The sequence below is a fragment of the Akebia trifoliata genome, chromosome 6 (assembly GCF_017979445.1).
Source record: "Akebia trifoliata isolate Shusen 1 chromosome 6, ASM1797944v1, whole genome shotgun sequence".
NCBI classification, from domain to species: Eukaryota; Viridiplantae; Streptophyta; class Magnoliopsida; order Ranunculales; family Lardizabalaceae; genus Akebia; species Akebia trifoliata.
In genome coordinates, this window is record NC_141380.1 from 637,959 (window position 1) to 655,119 (window position 17,161).

Consider the following 17,161-nt stretch of genomic DNA (forward strand, 5'->3'; position numbering starts at 1 on the left):
GCCTTCTAGATTTCATGAAAAACTTCAGATTCACAAAAAATAATTCAATTTTTTGTTTTTTAACTTGATCCAGGGTGTAAAAAATGGATGGCTACCGATCATCTAAATCTAAAATTAAAATTCAACCGTCAAAAATAATAATTTTTTTTTCCAAAATCTGTCCTCTACAACCCCGTGGCATCGAATCATGTCTTTGAATGCCACATGGTGATGCAATCAGGAAATTTTCATTTTTCATTGTGGGCAAGAGAGATTCTCTGTTCTTAATTCTATCTATTTTAGCCACATATCAAATGGCTGTGGTGCTGTGAACAAAAAAATCACTGGGGACCTTCAAGAACTTACAAAATTTCATATAACTTGTCCAAACTTTTCACCTTACATTCAATCTTCAGCCCAGTGCCAGAGGATGTTCAGCGAAAAACCATTCCCACTTTTAATTTGAAGGGTTCTTGAATTTGTTAGTTCAAAAAGTAATCGTTGAAATATACAGATGACTAAAATACCCCTTGAAAAACAATCCCCGGGAATCCTAACCCTACAGTACGAGTGACAGATGTGAAATAAGCAAAAAATATTACAAACCGACTTACATGTATGGTTTGAAAAGGGGTACCTCCTCTAGCTATTGCACAAATTCTTTAACATGAGAGATTCTAACATGTAGATGGGATCTGGATGACAACCGAGATCATTCGACCTTAGCCACCCCTCCCCCAGGCAAGCTACTTTCTGCAACAGTCTCTCTTACAAACCTGAAAAATGAAAAATTCTTTTTAAGAAATTGTCTCAATAAAACTGTAGTTCCTCGGATGATTTTTCCATACCATCTATATTTTGCATTTATGTGCATTTTATGGTGCATTGTGTATTTACTAAAGAGCAGTAATTTAACAAAAGAATGAATTGTTGAAAGAAGAAAGATACACTGTACCTTGCCAGTTTGTCCCGAGATGATTGCAAGACGTAGATAGCGAGGATAAAAGACAACACAAGCCCTGTTTCACAGAGAATTACTTAGCATTTGTACAAAGAAATAATCCTTTCTTTTTTTACTATTTCGAGACATAGATACCTTTACACATGAAAACCAAAGATTAAAAAAAGGAAAACAAGCACTATTTCTCATAGAGCTACTTTGCATTTATACAAAGAATTTCTAGTGTATTACTTCCTATTGACTTTATCATGTCACATACAAGTTAGGGACCATATCTTGACTCTGAGCTCAAGGAACATCGAATTAAATATACTCTCCACATGAGAAAATAAATACCAATTTTTGCTCATTTTTCACTAGGCATTTTAGTTGCTTAAGAGCTGATCTTAAATTTTTTAGAGAAAGGATTTGATGATGATTGCTTAAGAAAAAAAAAAGGATAAAGTCTTGAGCAGATCTCAAGGCCAACTAGAAATTTCATGAAGAAAAATAATAAAATAAAAGGCAGCTACTAATATTATCTAAGTAACCATCTTTCTCAATGGAAACAAAGAAAAATAAGTGTCATTATATTTATCATAAAAAATAAGATAAAATATCGTAATTTCTTTAAAATAAAATCTAGTAGTTTTCTAAATATCTGTAAATTTTACTCCATGTTCTTTAGAAAGGATTGATCCAGTAAGTTCAAACAAAGGAGCATTTTTATGATTCTGAAGAAATGTCAAAACATTATGCTCCATTAATTTAAATTTGATGGCTAAATTTTCCTTGCAGAGCATAACGAGATGGAATAATTTGAGGAATAACATAATTCTCTAGCTTTAAATTCAAGTTCTCCCAAATTTGAACAGTTGCATGAGATACCAATGATGACCAGGCACCAAGAGTTCCCTTTGTTTCATGAGAAAGTAGAGACAGTAATGATAATGAGCATGAGCCTGCTTTGTACCTGATCCAAATAATGCATAGAAACCAGAGGTAACATCTATCTCCGACTGCTCCTCCCTGAAATAATTATCATAATTTAAATTCAACCTCCACCCATAAAATTTTGAGATGAACGAAAGACAAACCTCCCAGGATATTCTGCATGCATCATAAGCTTTGCAATTTGCATAATAAAGCGTGGAGGGATATATACAGCAGATTTTGAAATTAGGAGTATTTTCGTTAAAATATGAACTTGTCTGTTAAAGTCCGCACTACAAAAATGAGAACCCGAAAAAAATATTTCTCAAATCACCCAACGCATCACATAAACTATGAAGCAATGTTTAAAATTGTTAGTAATATTAAAGTTGAATCTAGATTCAAATTGTCAAATTAAGATTTTTATTTGAGTTAAAAATATAAAATAATATCTAAAATTTGAAGAAGTAAAACACGCCTAACTATTTTGCAACTCATCATATAATGATTAATGGCAAGGCAAGGTTTCATAAAAAAACACAAACAATCAAAAAATGACTACCTCGCAATACAGCAGCATGGTCCTAAATCCATAGCAATACAAATAAAAGATCTTTCCTCAAAAAGACTTCATTCATCAAATTAAACAGGTTTCATTATATTATCAACAGTTTTAGTTTTCGAACTTTCAAAATGTGTGCATGGATGCACATTTATCATCATTTGTGGTGATGCTAGGTACATCAAGAGCAGATCAAATAAAGTCCCTTGCACATCAAGAGCAATTAGGATGATACTAACCATGTATATCTGACAAGCACATGTTTTGGCCAACGTTCTGGATCCCAGAATTGCATACGTATGTCTGAATGAGTTTCAACATCTGCTCAAAACAACTACAAGATGTGATTAAAAACCTATAATTTATTCAACGGATAAGGCAAATTATTAGTATATATTGAAGTTATGAGGAAATATGTAACTATAGTAATTAATAACCACCAAGGAGTTACATTAGCAACAATTAATTAACGATCCGCACAGTTTGGTCTAAACACTTGCATCACTGCGTCTGAATTAGAGGTACTATATGACACTTTCCAAGTGTTCAACAGATCCATTTAAAGCTATGTAACTTCTCTCTTTTGAAATAAACAAACAAAGTTTATTCTTTGCTGTTCCTAAGATGTTTTACCTCCATATAGTGCTGCCCATTGCCCAAACATTAACACTGCCATATAGTCCAGCCATGGCTTTATCACTGCCAAGTCAGATAGGTATATTGGCTAGGGCCCAACCAATCTCAAATTGGATCAGGTAATGACTGATCTCACAAGGCACAATTATGTCATTTCATCGAGTACTAGACAGACATCAAAGGTCTACAATAAATGTCACCTACCCCATCCAAGAGTATTTTGTCGTTCTAAACCATGGGAAACCAAACTTGAATTGACTATTACCTACCAGAGTGAAATTTTACCTACACTGCATATACACTTTGCAAAGTACATTTTTATATTAAAAGCTAACAAATATAGATGAATGCTGTTCACAGTTTCCATCCATGGAAAAGAAACTAGCTCCACGGTAGACTAAAGAAGCCATTGCCTAATGTTCAACACATATATGGTTCAATAGGCAAGAAATAGAAGATTTAACACCACCATTCAATTTTTACCACCAATTTTTGGAGTATATTTAAATAAGATCTACAAAGAACCCTTGTTCAAACCTAATAAAATAATGAATAGTAATGTGATTCAGGGCAAAAACTAATCACCTCCAACATAGATAAGTTTGCTACAAAATATAAACAGATTGACATATATGTATATAAATATATTTTAAATGAAAGAAATGGAAGGAAATATTTCATACAGTGGTGGGGCATGTCTATAACTTTAGCCGTAACACCATGTAAGTCACTTCCGGAGTACCTCTGCATAATATAGAACTTCGATATTAAGATTCTATCACACAAATATCAAATTGGAATTCAATGGCTGAAAATTTTATAACTATTCATTTCCATTGAACAAACTTCCTTAGAATTAAAATCTATAATCCTACCAAATGTACATCAATCATTGGAACTTCAGGGCTCTTCCGATTTATCACAAGAAGCCAAGGAATGAGAAATTTCTCCCTTCCAACTTGAAATGATCTGCATAAATGTCAATCCTTGTTATTAAATAAAAAAAAAAGTAATCAAATGCATTTTAAGACAACAAATTATGCATAAGGCCCATCCCTCTAGATATTACCATAAACATCCAAAAAAAAATCAAATGCTTTCAAGAATCTTGTAAAGTTTGGGAAGTGTGATTAAAAAGAAGAATCTACTTCAATTGATATGCTCTTAGGCACGAGCACAAAACATAAACTAAAGCAATGGGTGTTGTAGCGGAAAAAAAAAAAATGATTGCGGAAGAATATAAATTGGTCACATTAAAATAGTGAATAACGGATAAACAAGCAAATATTGTTGGGCTGAACTAGGAAAGTTTGGATAGAGCCGGATATAAGCAGTGGCGAAGTGTCTTGCAAAAGAGGAGTACATGGGGGGTGGTGAAGGAAGGGATCCCCAATTGGTAGGAAAAAAAAAGAAGAAGACAACAATCCCATGGGTTATCCTACACTTGCACGAATTAAAAAAATGAATAAATATAATGATTGTTTGATTTTGTTACCTTATTAATAGTAGAATATTGACAATATAATATTGTCTTCCCCTTTATGGAAGGTGGGTGCAATTACTTGTGCCATGTTCACTAAAAAAACTCCTAATGATTGCTATGATGGAGATGATATGCAACAATGACTTATAAAAAAAAAAAAATACAACAAGGAACAACGTGATGAGTTACCATTACTTGAGCATGGCAGAGATTCAGTAACAGAGAACAAATTGACAATGATCCGTGGTGAACACATAGGCATTAGTTGACAATGACAGAAGAGAAGGGGAAAGGTGATAGGAATTGATGGATAAAATAGTGATGATCATATGTGATCAACAAGGGCAAAAGTGTATGCTTTCTCAAATACAAAATGTAATTTCATAATGGTAGTTTGCATTCAATAATACGAACAAAGAGTTAAAAAAAAAAATTACTCTATATCAAAATTGCCACACAATGATAAACATTTCCACATGAATCTTGACAACCAACAAAGGGGCAATTAAACCCTAATTGAAGGCTTAACCAAATAAAATATCTCTACACAACTGAATTCAAAATTATTCTTTTGATGGATATAAAACTTGTTAAAAAAAAAAAAAAGAGTGGAGGTCAAGAGACCTACCGATAGAAACACAAAATGAAACGAAAGGGAAAAAAAAAAAAAAAAAAAAAGATAACAAAATAAGGTCCTCTCATGCAGCCTCCTTAAAAACAATATCCAACCAAAACATAAAGGCCTCAAAAGAAAAGGCCCCTAAATTCCTTAAAGGCTTTACACCACAATAACAACAAATCTAAAACACTAATGATCACCTCCTGAATTGAGCACTCCTTCCCTTCAAATACACTATTTCTCTCCCTCTAGAAGACTCCGCACATAGAAAAAGGATCCAGATACCATAGAATCGCTTCTCTTGAGATGAAAGAATGGGATTGCCATGATTAAAAGAAAGCTGAAGCTAATATAGAATACTGGAAGCACCAACTAAATTTGAACGAGATAGGAAAGGAGCCTGATCGTGAGAGGAAAGTTTCAATGGTGTTTGTTATTGATTAACAAGGAAAGGAGCCCAAAGAAATTCGAGGATGCAGAAGGCATCAGGGACTGTCAAAAACATGCTCCTGAGTTCTGACAGCAATCCAACGAAGTGGGTTTTGTTGAGTGTGTGTCACTCTTCTTTATGTGAAATTATTGGTTCTTGACGCAGTGAAGTTATGCAAATACCGAAGTAATGCTGGAAAGTTTTCTCTTAATGATAATCATTCATCAACCTATCAAAAAAATGCTGAATAAATTCTCATCAAGATTGAGTTTTTTTTTTTTTTCCCCATTTTAATTTTAGGAGTTTCTTCCATAAAATTCTAATTCGGTAAGTGTAAATAAAGAAAAAATAGTATAAATTCAAAATAAATCATTCATACATTTTATACGGATCAGCGCCCGTGTAACCTGCGGGTTTTGCTATGGGAATCAATACCTATAATAAATTAACAAAAACAAATTAAAAAGAATTTTCGAAGAATGAAGAAAAAGAAAACCTTTATAAATGAATTCGATATGAGAATAATACCTCGCGATTTACAGAGAAAATTGGGCAATGGCGGCCGATCATATCATGCCAAACAGTCCTGGACTGAAATTTCAGGAAGATCGAATCGAATGAGAGAGAGAGAGGTTAATTGAAAATTAAAAGACGATCAAAAGGGTTTTATTAGGGTCGTACCGAGTGATATTGACCCATCTTGCTCATGGGAACGATGTCTCCTGGCCTATAAGCGAGACAAATCGAAACTATCGATGATAGAGTACAAAGGAAGTATATTAAGTTTCCACTAATGGACATCCTCCAATTTCTCGCCATGGCTGCAATCCCTTGAGACTTCTCTGGTTTTCTCTCCCTCGTATCAGAATTCAGAGGAGGACGAAACCTAAAACTAAAAGATACGGTAATTGAGACATACCCCTCCACATTTTAGTGAATATTAAGATACCCCTTGCATTTTCAAATTGATGACCGTTTTTTACCTAAATGCCCTCGATTCCAAATACTTCCCTCTCCCTCTCTTTTCTTGCAGACTCCATACGCGCCTCCTCTCTTTTGATGATAGAGTCTCGCTAAGGGTCTCCCATATCCTTCATATCCTCACCGTCACCCCCTCTGACTTACGCTTCTTGACGTTGCATGGGCAAGAATCACATATCTTTTCGTGAGATACTCACTTGCACATCCTTATAAAATATGTGCAATTATGTATCTCGGGGAAAAAGATTTGTAGTTCTAGCACATGCCACTTTAGGAGGCGTATGTTAGAGGGGGGCATCAAAAAATCATTATTCTTTTAATAATAGAGTCTCACTCAAGGTCTCCATCTCCTTCATATCCTCACGACATTATTAGTTTAGTAAGTATTCAAGTGATCAATCGATTCCTCTATTTATGGGAATAAGAGTCCTTGACTATGGAGGACATGCCCCCCCCGCCCCCCTTCAATGGGAATCACACCACTTGGACAATGAATACTGAAATTTAATTCCCCCAAAAAACGGTGGTTGAAAAGTTATAGAAGTAATTCCCCTCCCCCATATGCACTACAACCTTTAGCACTTCAACTCAGAGGGCTTATTGATATCTAGTATGGTATAATCAGTGTCGAAGACTTTATAAGTGGAGCGTAGTTATAATTCGTATCATGTTTATTCTTGAGGTTTGAAGGTTGCTGAGAGAAAGAATTTTGAGGTTGAAGAGTTAGGTAATGTTCTATGGTGGTGATGAGGTAGATAAGGACTTGGTTCCCATATGGTGAAGGATTGCATGTAGAGGAGAACAGGGGATCCGACATCCCCAAAATCATTTGTGTAGTTATTTGGGATGTCATGGTCTACGTGAGTGGGTCAAGCCCAGGGAGCCTTGTAGTACTAGTGCCTTTTGTGGATAGCGGTCAAGTGAACAAGATATTCTATGTCAAGTAGTGAGGAAAAAGTTTTTACTGTCCCTATTTCAATAGTGACACGCTAAGGCCTATCTCTTTAACCTTTTTTTTGTTGTCCCCAGATCCAATGGTATAGGACCTTGATGACATAAGACGAGGGTATCTAGGACAATTTTTTCCGTGTAATGAGATTGATGGGGTTATGTCTAAATTACCAAGTATTGCTATAGAAACTTGAAATAACAATCGAAGTATCATTATGTGCGTGTGTGTGCAGAGAGAACCATTGATTTTTAGTGTGTCTTTAATAAAAGCATCCATGGTTTTCTGCACACTCAAGCATATTCTCAGTGCTACTAGGAGTATTTATGTCGAGTCGCTTAAGCATTTTCATTATCAAATGATAAAAGCAAATTGGCATTGGTTTTGGTGAGCATTCGCAATACTCTACGTTTTCAAAGTCATTGGTACACCTTCTTCACCATGATCTTCTAGTCTTCCACTAGAACATAACGTAAACTCACCAAAACACACTCACTTTGACTTTGGGTTTTGGAAATGCGATTTGATTAATTACTCAATTTTCTCTAATATTTTGTTTTATAAATCAATGATAATAAAATAGATAAAGGTTTTACCCTATATGATCTTGCCAAGTAAATTATCACGGAAGACAATGGACTTGTAGAAAATCAATAATTCTTTCAGGGGGACAATACTTTTGAAATAATTAAAATCAGGTTTTTACATGGAAAATTTAAGATGTTGAAATTCATGGAATTTTTTTCTTGGAGTGGTATTAAGAATCAATCACCACAAACATACATTGTGCTTATTTCTTAAGCTCAAATTGTCACGTACAAATTCTTCGAGTCCACTGATCCAAGAACATAACTTACAATCATTCTTTGGTAATCTTTCTCATTTTTTTTTTTTTTTTTGCATAACAGACCAATATAATGAATATGACCACTTCGAGGTATTTACTGATCGCCCATTTTTGTTGATTATTTTTTTTACGTGTGTCATTGATGTCGTACATTATATACTGTTGATGTATGTGGTTCATATTAAGTGGAACACGTATATAAAGAATACAGGCAGATGGCGGAGTGGAGAGTTTTGCGTTCTGAATGGAATGGAGTGAACGACGGCATCTGCTAAAAACATATGTTTGCTAGGGACGAATTTTGTAGGTTAGGAGTGCGGGGGCAACGCCCCCACTATATGGTACAAGGGTATTATTAAAATTTTCTAATACCTATTGTACAATTAGGATTTATTATAAATTCTTATAGTGTAATCCTAATTTGACATATAATGAAAATTCAATTTCTCGTTTTTGTGGATGTAGGCACATCGTTGAATCACGTTAAATCTGTGTGTTTATTTTTATTTCTTTTTTTATTTTTCTCTTTTGCATTATTCATCAAAATTGTCGCATGTAGCACAACATATACTTAGTATTGGTCTTACTTTATTGTAGAGTTTGTTGACTCTAAAGCAACTTCTGAGATATCCAATTTTTTTTGTCTATTGTATTAATGATTTTCTTCGTCTGATCACTTACAACTCGAGAACATTCACTGAAGAGTAGATGTTCCTCCTCTTCTCGCTTACTTCCAACTTGGGAAACTAGTGTGATTCCTACCAAAGAGCCTTGATATTAAAATTAATTTATAAAATACTAAAATAATTTTATCAAAGTCAAAAATCTTTGACACTTACCTTCTGATATTTATTTATAGAGATTTCCATCCTTACCTTTATTTGGAAATTTCTTGGTATCATTCATTCTCATGATCACTGGGATCATTTTTATGACCATAGGGATTCATTGTTATCTAATCCTTGAATCTCTGTTGTGAGTTACAACTATTCATTGTACCTCGATGGTTGTCCTTCCTCATATAAAATCAAAGATTTCTTTGTTTTATTTGTTTGTTATCTTAATTTTGCATTATAATTTTTTCCTACAATTTTACTCTGACTTTTAAGTTTGATACTATGGTAGTTTGTGCGATTATTTAAGTTGATATGTTGCATTTGTTCTTATATATTGGTATCCTATATTTTGATATTTATCTTGCAAACTTTTATTTACACAGTAATACTTGGTGTTTAAATTTTTTATAATGTGTATATGTACAGAAGTTTGTGCTAGAAACAATGCTTTGGCAAAGTCATTTTGTAGTTCAAAAAAGAAAATTGTTAATAATTTTTTTCTCCATTTTTTTACGTACTCCATATGACCGTCCATCTTATTTTATCATAATATAGTTAAATAATTAATTTCAAGATGACAAAACATATGTTAAAAATATTTTATGTGATAAAGAGTTTCTCATTCTTTAAAATTGAGAGGTTTTGAGTTCAAGTCATATTTTAGCAATTTTATTTAAAATAATCTTAAGCGGTTTGATATGATTTAGTCCGAATCAATAAATTGGGTCGGATTGAATCTGCATATGATTTTAATAAAAGTAAAATGGTTCGGATATAGACTTAACTAATATGATTCGACTCGGATTCAAATTTGGATATGGATATGGACACACTCATATCTGGCCCATATCTGACCCATTTTATGCCTTAGATTTAGGTTTTAATCTTGTTAGAAAGTGAACCAGAAGCTAAACTAGTTAAAGAAATGATTCACATCGCCAAGTAGTTTTAACCTGATCATCAAAGAAAATAGAGTTTTGAGACAAGCTTTGAAGCCTAATCTTTGTTAGAATTCAAGGATCGTTAAGTTCAGAAGCTAAGAATTGAATACAAATCGTTAGGGACTTTCAATTTCGTAATTGTAATCGTAGATTTGTTTTAGAAATATTTTTATTTTAAAGTCAATCCATTATTTAAAAAAATTATATTCAATCTAGTTATTTTGACAAAATTCATAAAGGATATATTGGAATTTTGTATATTGCACCAATATCTACAAAGTGTTTTAATTTTAATTTTAATTTTATTTATTTATAATTGATTTTGAATATTAAAAAATGATTATTGTATGACTGCACATTGATAGGCATGGCTCAACGGGCATGCACTCACACAATTTGAGCTACACATACGGGTGGCAATGGTTCGTGTTGTGTTGAGGTAAGGGTATTATGAAAATTTACCAAACCCAAACCCAACCCATTTAATAATCATGTCAAAAACTTAAACTCAAACCCAACCCATTTATAAATAGGTATACTTGACCCGGCTCATATATAACTTGTTTAATAAAATTCTAATTTTTATTGAAAAAAATATTTTCCATTTCCACCACAAAAATAAAATACTATTACTAAAAATAAAGTCACAACCCGATAAACTAATATCTACCAACATAAATTAAGTATCACAAAACATAAACTAAGTTGCATCGCAAAGAGTGGGTAATTTAAAAAACTTCTTAAATAATTGTTGATATATTTAAAACTACATGTTAACGACAAAACAAATAAACGTGTCACAACGAGTTACCGCTCCTAACCTAGACCCAACCCATTTAATAATCATGTTAGACGGGTTGACACTATAATGACCCAGACCCACCAATTTCTTATCGTTTCGAGTTGAGTTTAAGGGTCGTTGTAAGATTGCCACCCCTAGCTACACATATAAACCCTTACAATGAGTTTGGGCCTAAATTCAAGCCCAACAACGTATGAGATTTACACGATACAAATTTTAAAACATGAAAATATGTTGCAAGTTGATGAAATGCGAGATATTGAAAAGATACCAACGGTTTCTTCACAACTCGGTTAATTAATGTATGTTCAGACTGAATGCTGACAGACTGTACATGGGGTGTTATAAGAAAACCTGCATGGAACGTTACCAGAAAACCCATACTAAAAACAAAATAGGCAGTTCAGCAGAAATGATGAGGATATTGTCTGTATTCATTTTAGAAATAATACAAAAAGTTAAATAATATAACATTTATTAGTTACAGTCTGTAGCCCATAGTAAACCTGACAATACCTCCTTGCCCGCACATTATTTATACTCATGTTCTCTTTAGGCAGAGTATCGAAGAATTTTACAGTAAGTTTGAGGGGAAAAATTGTAGCATGAGTGTTTAGCGATTTGATGAAGTGAATCATGTTACGACTTGAGAAGATGAAACCTAGTGATTCATGTTTTTTTTTTCTTTTTCACTAGCCATGGAAGACGATGATTTGATAATCTCCCCCATTTACCTGGTAAGGGGTCTTATTTTATGAATAAGTTTTAATATTAAGGTTAAGTTAAACATATTTCATCAAAGAGTTCCTTTGTTTTTATTCTTACCATTTTCTATTTATTTTCATTGTCATAATTCAAATAAAAAATATCGAAACTTGAATTTTAATTATATTTTCCATTTCATAGGTAATTGTAGAACATGGATATTATCGTCAAAGAGGGCAAATGGTAAATCAATCATCAGACATTTTAAGCAGAGTCCTGCAAAGTAAGTCTTGTAAGTGTATCAACCTTTTAATCTCGTGGATGGAAATTTTCATTGATTTGTATAGCTTCTGATATATTTTTATTGTTAGTCATGGTTTAATTTTTTTTTTTTTTTTCATTTTGTAAAGTTTCATATGAAACATTTTGAATTTTTGTCATGTCGAAACGAAACCACATACAAATTGAAACATTCCAAGTTTTGACCTTTTTTTTTATAATTATAATTTAGAAATCTCTAACAGAGATATTTGGGGGAGAGAGATCTTCCAAAGACATCTGAGGGAGGGATTTGAGAGAGAAATCTGACGAGAGATCTATGAGAGGAGAGAGTTTCTTTTTTCTCTTGATGTCTCAAATTCCTTGACTTGCTTTACAAGCTTTTAGATAAAAGTTGCTTACCCTTCCTTCACCAACAAGTAAAACACCTTTGACCTTGGTCTTCTTTAGAGGACTAGGACATATAGACCATTCTTATATTCTAGTAAATATTTTTTATACCCATATATTTCAAACTGTTGAAATACCCCTTTGACCATGGTCTTCTGGGAAAGATTTTTTTTAGAAATGTTATTAATACTTTGAATGTTTCGAATAATTTTAGAATATTTCGACAATGTTTCATTTTCATTTCGATTTTTGAAGAAATTGAAACATTGGATTGAAACAAGATTTTAAACCATGGTGTTAGTTTTCAAAGTTAGTTAAGATTTTAGGTTACATGATACATAGCAAGTATTCACTTATCCCTCACCCCACTTTGTTATTGTTTTTTGATAGGTGTACTACACCAAAGTTTAAGTCAGAAGAATTGGGATCGGCTAAATGAGTCATGGTCCTTCACCCGCTCAACTTAGAGCCAAGTCTTTTGTTATTGAAAGTAAGTTTGTATTTACTTTCACTATCTTCATTTTTTCATATTATTTTTAGTAGATCGATGTACAAAACATATGTCATTGGATGGTAGTTCTTGTCTTATTTGTGTGTGAATGCACCATTCTACACCTATAGTGTTTGTGCATAATGTGTTTATTAGCCCTATCACAATAAGAAGGTTAAATATATTTTTTTCTCATGTAACTCGTAGAAAATCAAGTAATAATTTAATTCCCTAGACAATTATCATTTATTTCTTACTGTTCTTGATCCACCTTGGGTATGCGCACCGCACGTGATGTATGACTAATGAAAGCGATTTTAAGAATACTAAATGGTATCTCTTAAGAATTACATTAATTATTTTCTTTCTCGCTTTGGTCATAATAAATCTACTATATTTACTATATAATTTTAAATTAAAATGAACATGTAAGTTATATTCAAAAGAAAATGAATAGGTTCTTAACCGAAGACATCTCATTCCCACTCTTCTAGTAGTTTTCATTGGCATCTAATCCTGACCCATTGTCAATTGGCGAGGACCATTGGCTTAGAGCCGAACAACGGAGATAATATGTCAAATTTATCCCACAATGGTCCCTGTGCAGATGAGGGTGACAGTTGTCAATTATTTACAGAGGATAATTAGATACTATCTTGGTGGTGTAGTGAGGATATTTTTCCCTTTATTTGCTTGATTTTATTTTGATAATTTTGTCATTTTTATTTGTTCTGTAATTATTTACCTCTATAGCTATTAAGTTATGTATTTTTTTCCTTGGATTTTTATGAGTCTTAAATTTTACACCAGATTCATAGTAACACAGTTTTGATTCGGTAATTATTCGATGGGTTAATTTGGATACATTCATGAAAGTTTTGGCGAAAAATCGATTTTTTTTCAAGAAATATAAAACAATATTTTAAGATTTCTAACCAAAACCAATCATCTTCAACCCCTTAAAAAATCCTATCTTGTTATTGAGATTTAAATGTTGAAGGAAATAAAAATTTGAGGTTGAAGGGGAATTTTTTTTACCAAATTTCGCGATCAATCGATAAGTTATCGATTAATTTGTCAAATTAATCGGCTAGTCCCTCATTCGGAGAATTTTGTGACTATGTCAGGATCTCGTTTTGTTATAAATCTTTTGAGTTTGTTATTAAATGTCTCCTAAGTTTCTTAGATTCTCTTTAATTGTCAATACAAAAGAAGTATAGAGGCAGAGTATTAGTTAGTTTAGATGCTATGTTGATTTCTTTTGATGACACAAATTAAAAATGAACCTAGTTGTCTTGTCTGTTTGATGTGTGGTTTTAAATCTCTGACGAGACCAACTCTGGAGAGTCTTCTCGGTTTGTGAGGCTTCCGAGTGAAATTTATCTATAATTTAGTAGGAATAAGCTTATGTTTAAAAATTGGAACACTAATTATTTATTTTTCTTAGTCTTTAAGAGTTCAAAAAAGTTGGGATTAATCTAACAGTTAAGTTCCATTACAGTAGTTTATACTTTGGAGATGATAGCCACAAGCCACCTAATAAGTAAAAAAGTGTGAGTGATGTGTGATTGGGATTTCAGATTGAATTGCATTTTCTTTCTTTTAAATAGAATAATAAGTCTTCTTCTTGAAGGAGTGGTTAATTTCTTTAAACTTGAATGTGATACCCCATATGCATATTCTTTTGCTCTAATCATGGAAGAGAATTAACTCTCATCTCATTGAAGACGAGGATTTCTTCATTGATTTTTATTACTTCTCTTTTTTTAGTTCACGTTTGGTTCGGTGCCGTTGAAAACCTATCGACCAGATGGAGCAGTAGATTTGACTGCACTTAGCAGTCCAAATCTAGTGTCTGCATTGGCTGATGATGTTTGGGCCGTCCTTCAAAGAGAAGAGAAGAACGATTCTGCTGAATTTGAAGTGAGGGACATTCGATACCTTAATGCAGAGGTTAGTCTACTTTCCTCTCTAAATTATAGATAAATTATTTATAATTTATTCATCAATAGTTTACCATACCATACGAAGAATTATAAAATTTAGAAATCATGGATAAACGTATCTCGAATAGGAAAATATTCGGCTATATTACGTTCCATTGGGACCATTTATATTCTATGATTTCTCTATATATTTTTTTAAAGGTTTTAGCACATTATCAGATGAGCTTACTATTTATTTCAACTCTTCTACACACAATTTTAAATTTATTTAGTTTCACGCACAAAATTTTGTTAGCTTGTTCATGTATACAGAAACAATATTCTTTCTGTATACATGACCTTTTTAGGCTTCTTGAATATAAACATTTTCCTTTTTTTTTTAAGGCATATGGTTTGATATTTCTGGCGCTTTTTATTTCAAAGGTTGATCCCATTATTGGCAAAGACCACCTCTTTAAGTGCAGCATCATGCTGATTAAAGTTTTTTTTTTTTTTTTTTGAAAGGTCAACAGGGTAATGTAAACCCAGACCAGCTACAACCTTAAGAAACGAAAACGCCTATGATCCTTATCAATGATAGAACCGAGGTTACAAGGGAGAACTCCACTATCTATTTCAGAACATTCTATAGAGTCTTGGGAGGATGCAAGATAATCTGTCGCTTGGTTAGCTTCCCTGAAAACATGGTTGAAGGTGTACCTGTGGAAACTAGGAAGGAGCCTTCTAATGGAAAGGACTAAGTGTATAACACTCCATGGAGTACTCCATTGGTCGTTAAGAATATTGACAGCCATTAATGCTGATTAAAGCTTGGTGTTACTATGAGAGCTGACGGTGCTCATGGTTTGATGTCTACATATGCATTGGAGACATTGGTCCTGTATATCATCAATCTTTTCCACTCATCTTTATAGATGAATCTTTATTGGCAAGTCATAGATAAATTCTATTTTTTTTTTCTTTTATTTTTTCTAGGTATAAATAAATTTTTTTTACTAAACTAAGTCACCCCTCACAGGTCCTATGTAGATTTTTGGAATACTTTTGCAAATTCGACTGGGACAACTACCGCATCAGTTTAAATGGCCCAGTCTGTGTGTCTTCACTGCCAGAAATATTGGGTAAGCGATGCTCTTCTTGTGCATAATGTTTTTCTTTCATTTTTGTTTCTCTCTTAATTATTTTGCTACTAGCCAATAAAAATGAAAAAAATAATAATAATAAAAAGTGATTAAGCAACATCCCTCAATTTTCATTTCTTGTTTACTTGTAATCCTAACCTGTTTTGTGCTTTAAAAGAAAACAAAAACCTTGGGCGCAATGTGAGTAAAGGTATGCAATTTTTCTCCCATTCAAATATAAGATTCCTTCTCTCTCTCGAGATATGTATCTAATTTCTTGTGTAACTTAGCTTTTGTCATGCAATGTAAACTTGGAAATTAGAGTTTCATTTTTTTCTCTCTTTAATTTAAGCAATATTCTTTGCAAAGATCCCCCTTAGAGAAAAGCTTAAAGACACCAAAATTTTCTAGCTTAAACATTTTTATATTGCATAGATTAAGTATTTTATTTTTATTCATTTGTGCTACTTGTTAATCATCTAATGATGACATGACCACTCTCAAACAGGAAATTTCTTTCGGATACGTAGTGCTTTTACATGTGTGGAACTAGGCATTCTTTCCCAGGACGGTAAACTGATTTCAAACCTTTTTTTTGTTGTTGTAACTATATGGTTGATCTTCTGGTCTTTTTGTTGCATGTTTTTATTCTTTTTTGCAAATTTGCAGAGCCATCTTTCATACTGTGACATGCCTTCACCTGGATGGGGAAGGAATCCAGCACCAGTGACTCATGGTCAGTTGTGGAGATCACATCGTGACAAAAGACAATTCTGAGCCCTCACAACCAAAACTCCCAATTCATCTCGACTTTGAGGCTTTCAAGCATCTTCCATTGCGTGCACCCGTGTCAGAAGTGAGCAGCCAACCTTACTCCAGTGCTTCACATGGCTCTACATTGGGACCTCCATCACTGGCGACACATATCGAGACCAACATCGAGTGCGAATTCGAAAAAGTATGGGAATTCTAACTCAGGAAAATTTGATTTGGTGTTCTACAACATACCTAAGATAATGATTTAGTTTTTCTTGTGCTTGGATCTGCAGGGTGGTCTGACCAATGAAAAGGACTTCCCTGCTCTAATTGTACATAGATAGAAAGGATTAAAATCCAGAGAGACAAGTAGATGCTAACAAACCTGCCTGGGTTTGAGCTTTCTCTTGCCTTGGTCATTTGTACTTTTTTTTTTCCTGAGTGGAGATAAACTGAGAAAAATAGTTGTGTTTTTAACTTGTATGTATAATTTTTGTATTCTTTCATGGCAGAAATGATAAAAGCTTTTTGGTTTA

The 17,161-nt window shown here is 33.1% G+C and overlaps 2 protein-coding genes across 10 annotated transcripts; one reads left to right on the forward strand and one right to left on the reverse strand.

Annotated features, from left to right (window-relative positions):
* Window positions 1-412: 412 nt before the first annotated feature.
* On the reverse strand, window positions 413-6,583 carry NPU (ATP-dependent helicase/deoxyribonuclease subunit B). Its single transcript, XM_086444715.1, has 9 exons — window positions 6,264-6,583; window positions 6,111-6,173; window positions 5,962-6,017; window positions 3,926-4,019; window positions 3,734-3,794; window positions 2,654-2,735; window positions 1,893-1,948; window positions 935-998; window positions 413-755 (listed from the first exon to the last, which is right to left on the reverse strand). Exons 1-9 carry the CDS (start codon window positions 6,399-6,401, stop codon window positions 692-694), a joined length of 678 nt encoding a protein of 225 aa, XP_086300841.1. The 5' UTR covers window positions 6,402-6,583; the 3' UTR covers window positions 413-691.
* Window positions 6,584-11,445: 4,862 nt separating this feature from the next.
* Window positions 11,446-17,161, forward strand: LOC147399379 (uncharacterized). Of its 9 annotated transcripts, none has more exons than XR_015179044.1 (9): window positions 11,454-11,675; window positions 11,845-11,935; window positions 12,703-12,802; window positions 14,573-14,755; window positions 15,253-15,628; window positions 15,767-15,869; window positions 16,378-16,440; window positions 16,539-16,827; window positions 16,919-17,161. XR_015179044.1 is itself a non-coding variant. In XM_086444717.1 (7 exons), exons 3-7 carry the CDS (start codon window positions 12,755-12,757, stop codon window positions 16,556-16,558), a joined length of 417 nt encoding a protein of 138 aa, XP_086300843.1. In that variant the 5' UTR covers window positions 11,450-11,675; window positions 11,845-11,935; window positions 12,703-12,754; the 3' UTR covers window positions 16,559-17,161. The 9 variants fall into 9 exon arrangements, 1 of the variants encoding a protein (XP_086300843.1); XR_015179043.1 differs by having other exon boundaries at window positions 11,456-11,675; window positions 15,253-15,676; XR_015179039.1 differs by lacking the exon at window positions 15,253-15,628 and having other exon boundaries at window positions 11,448-11,675; window positions 11,845-11,926.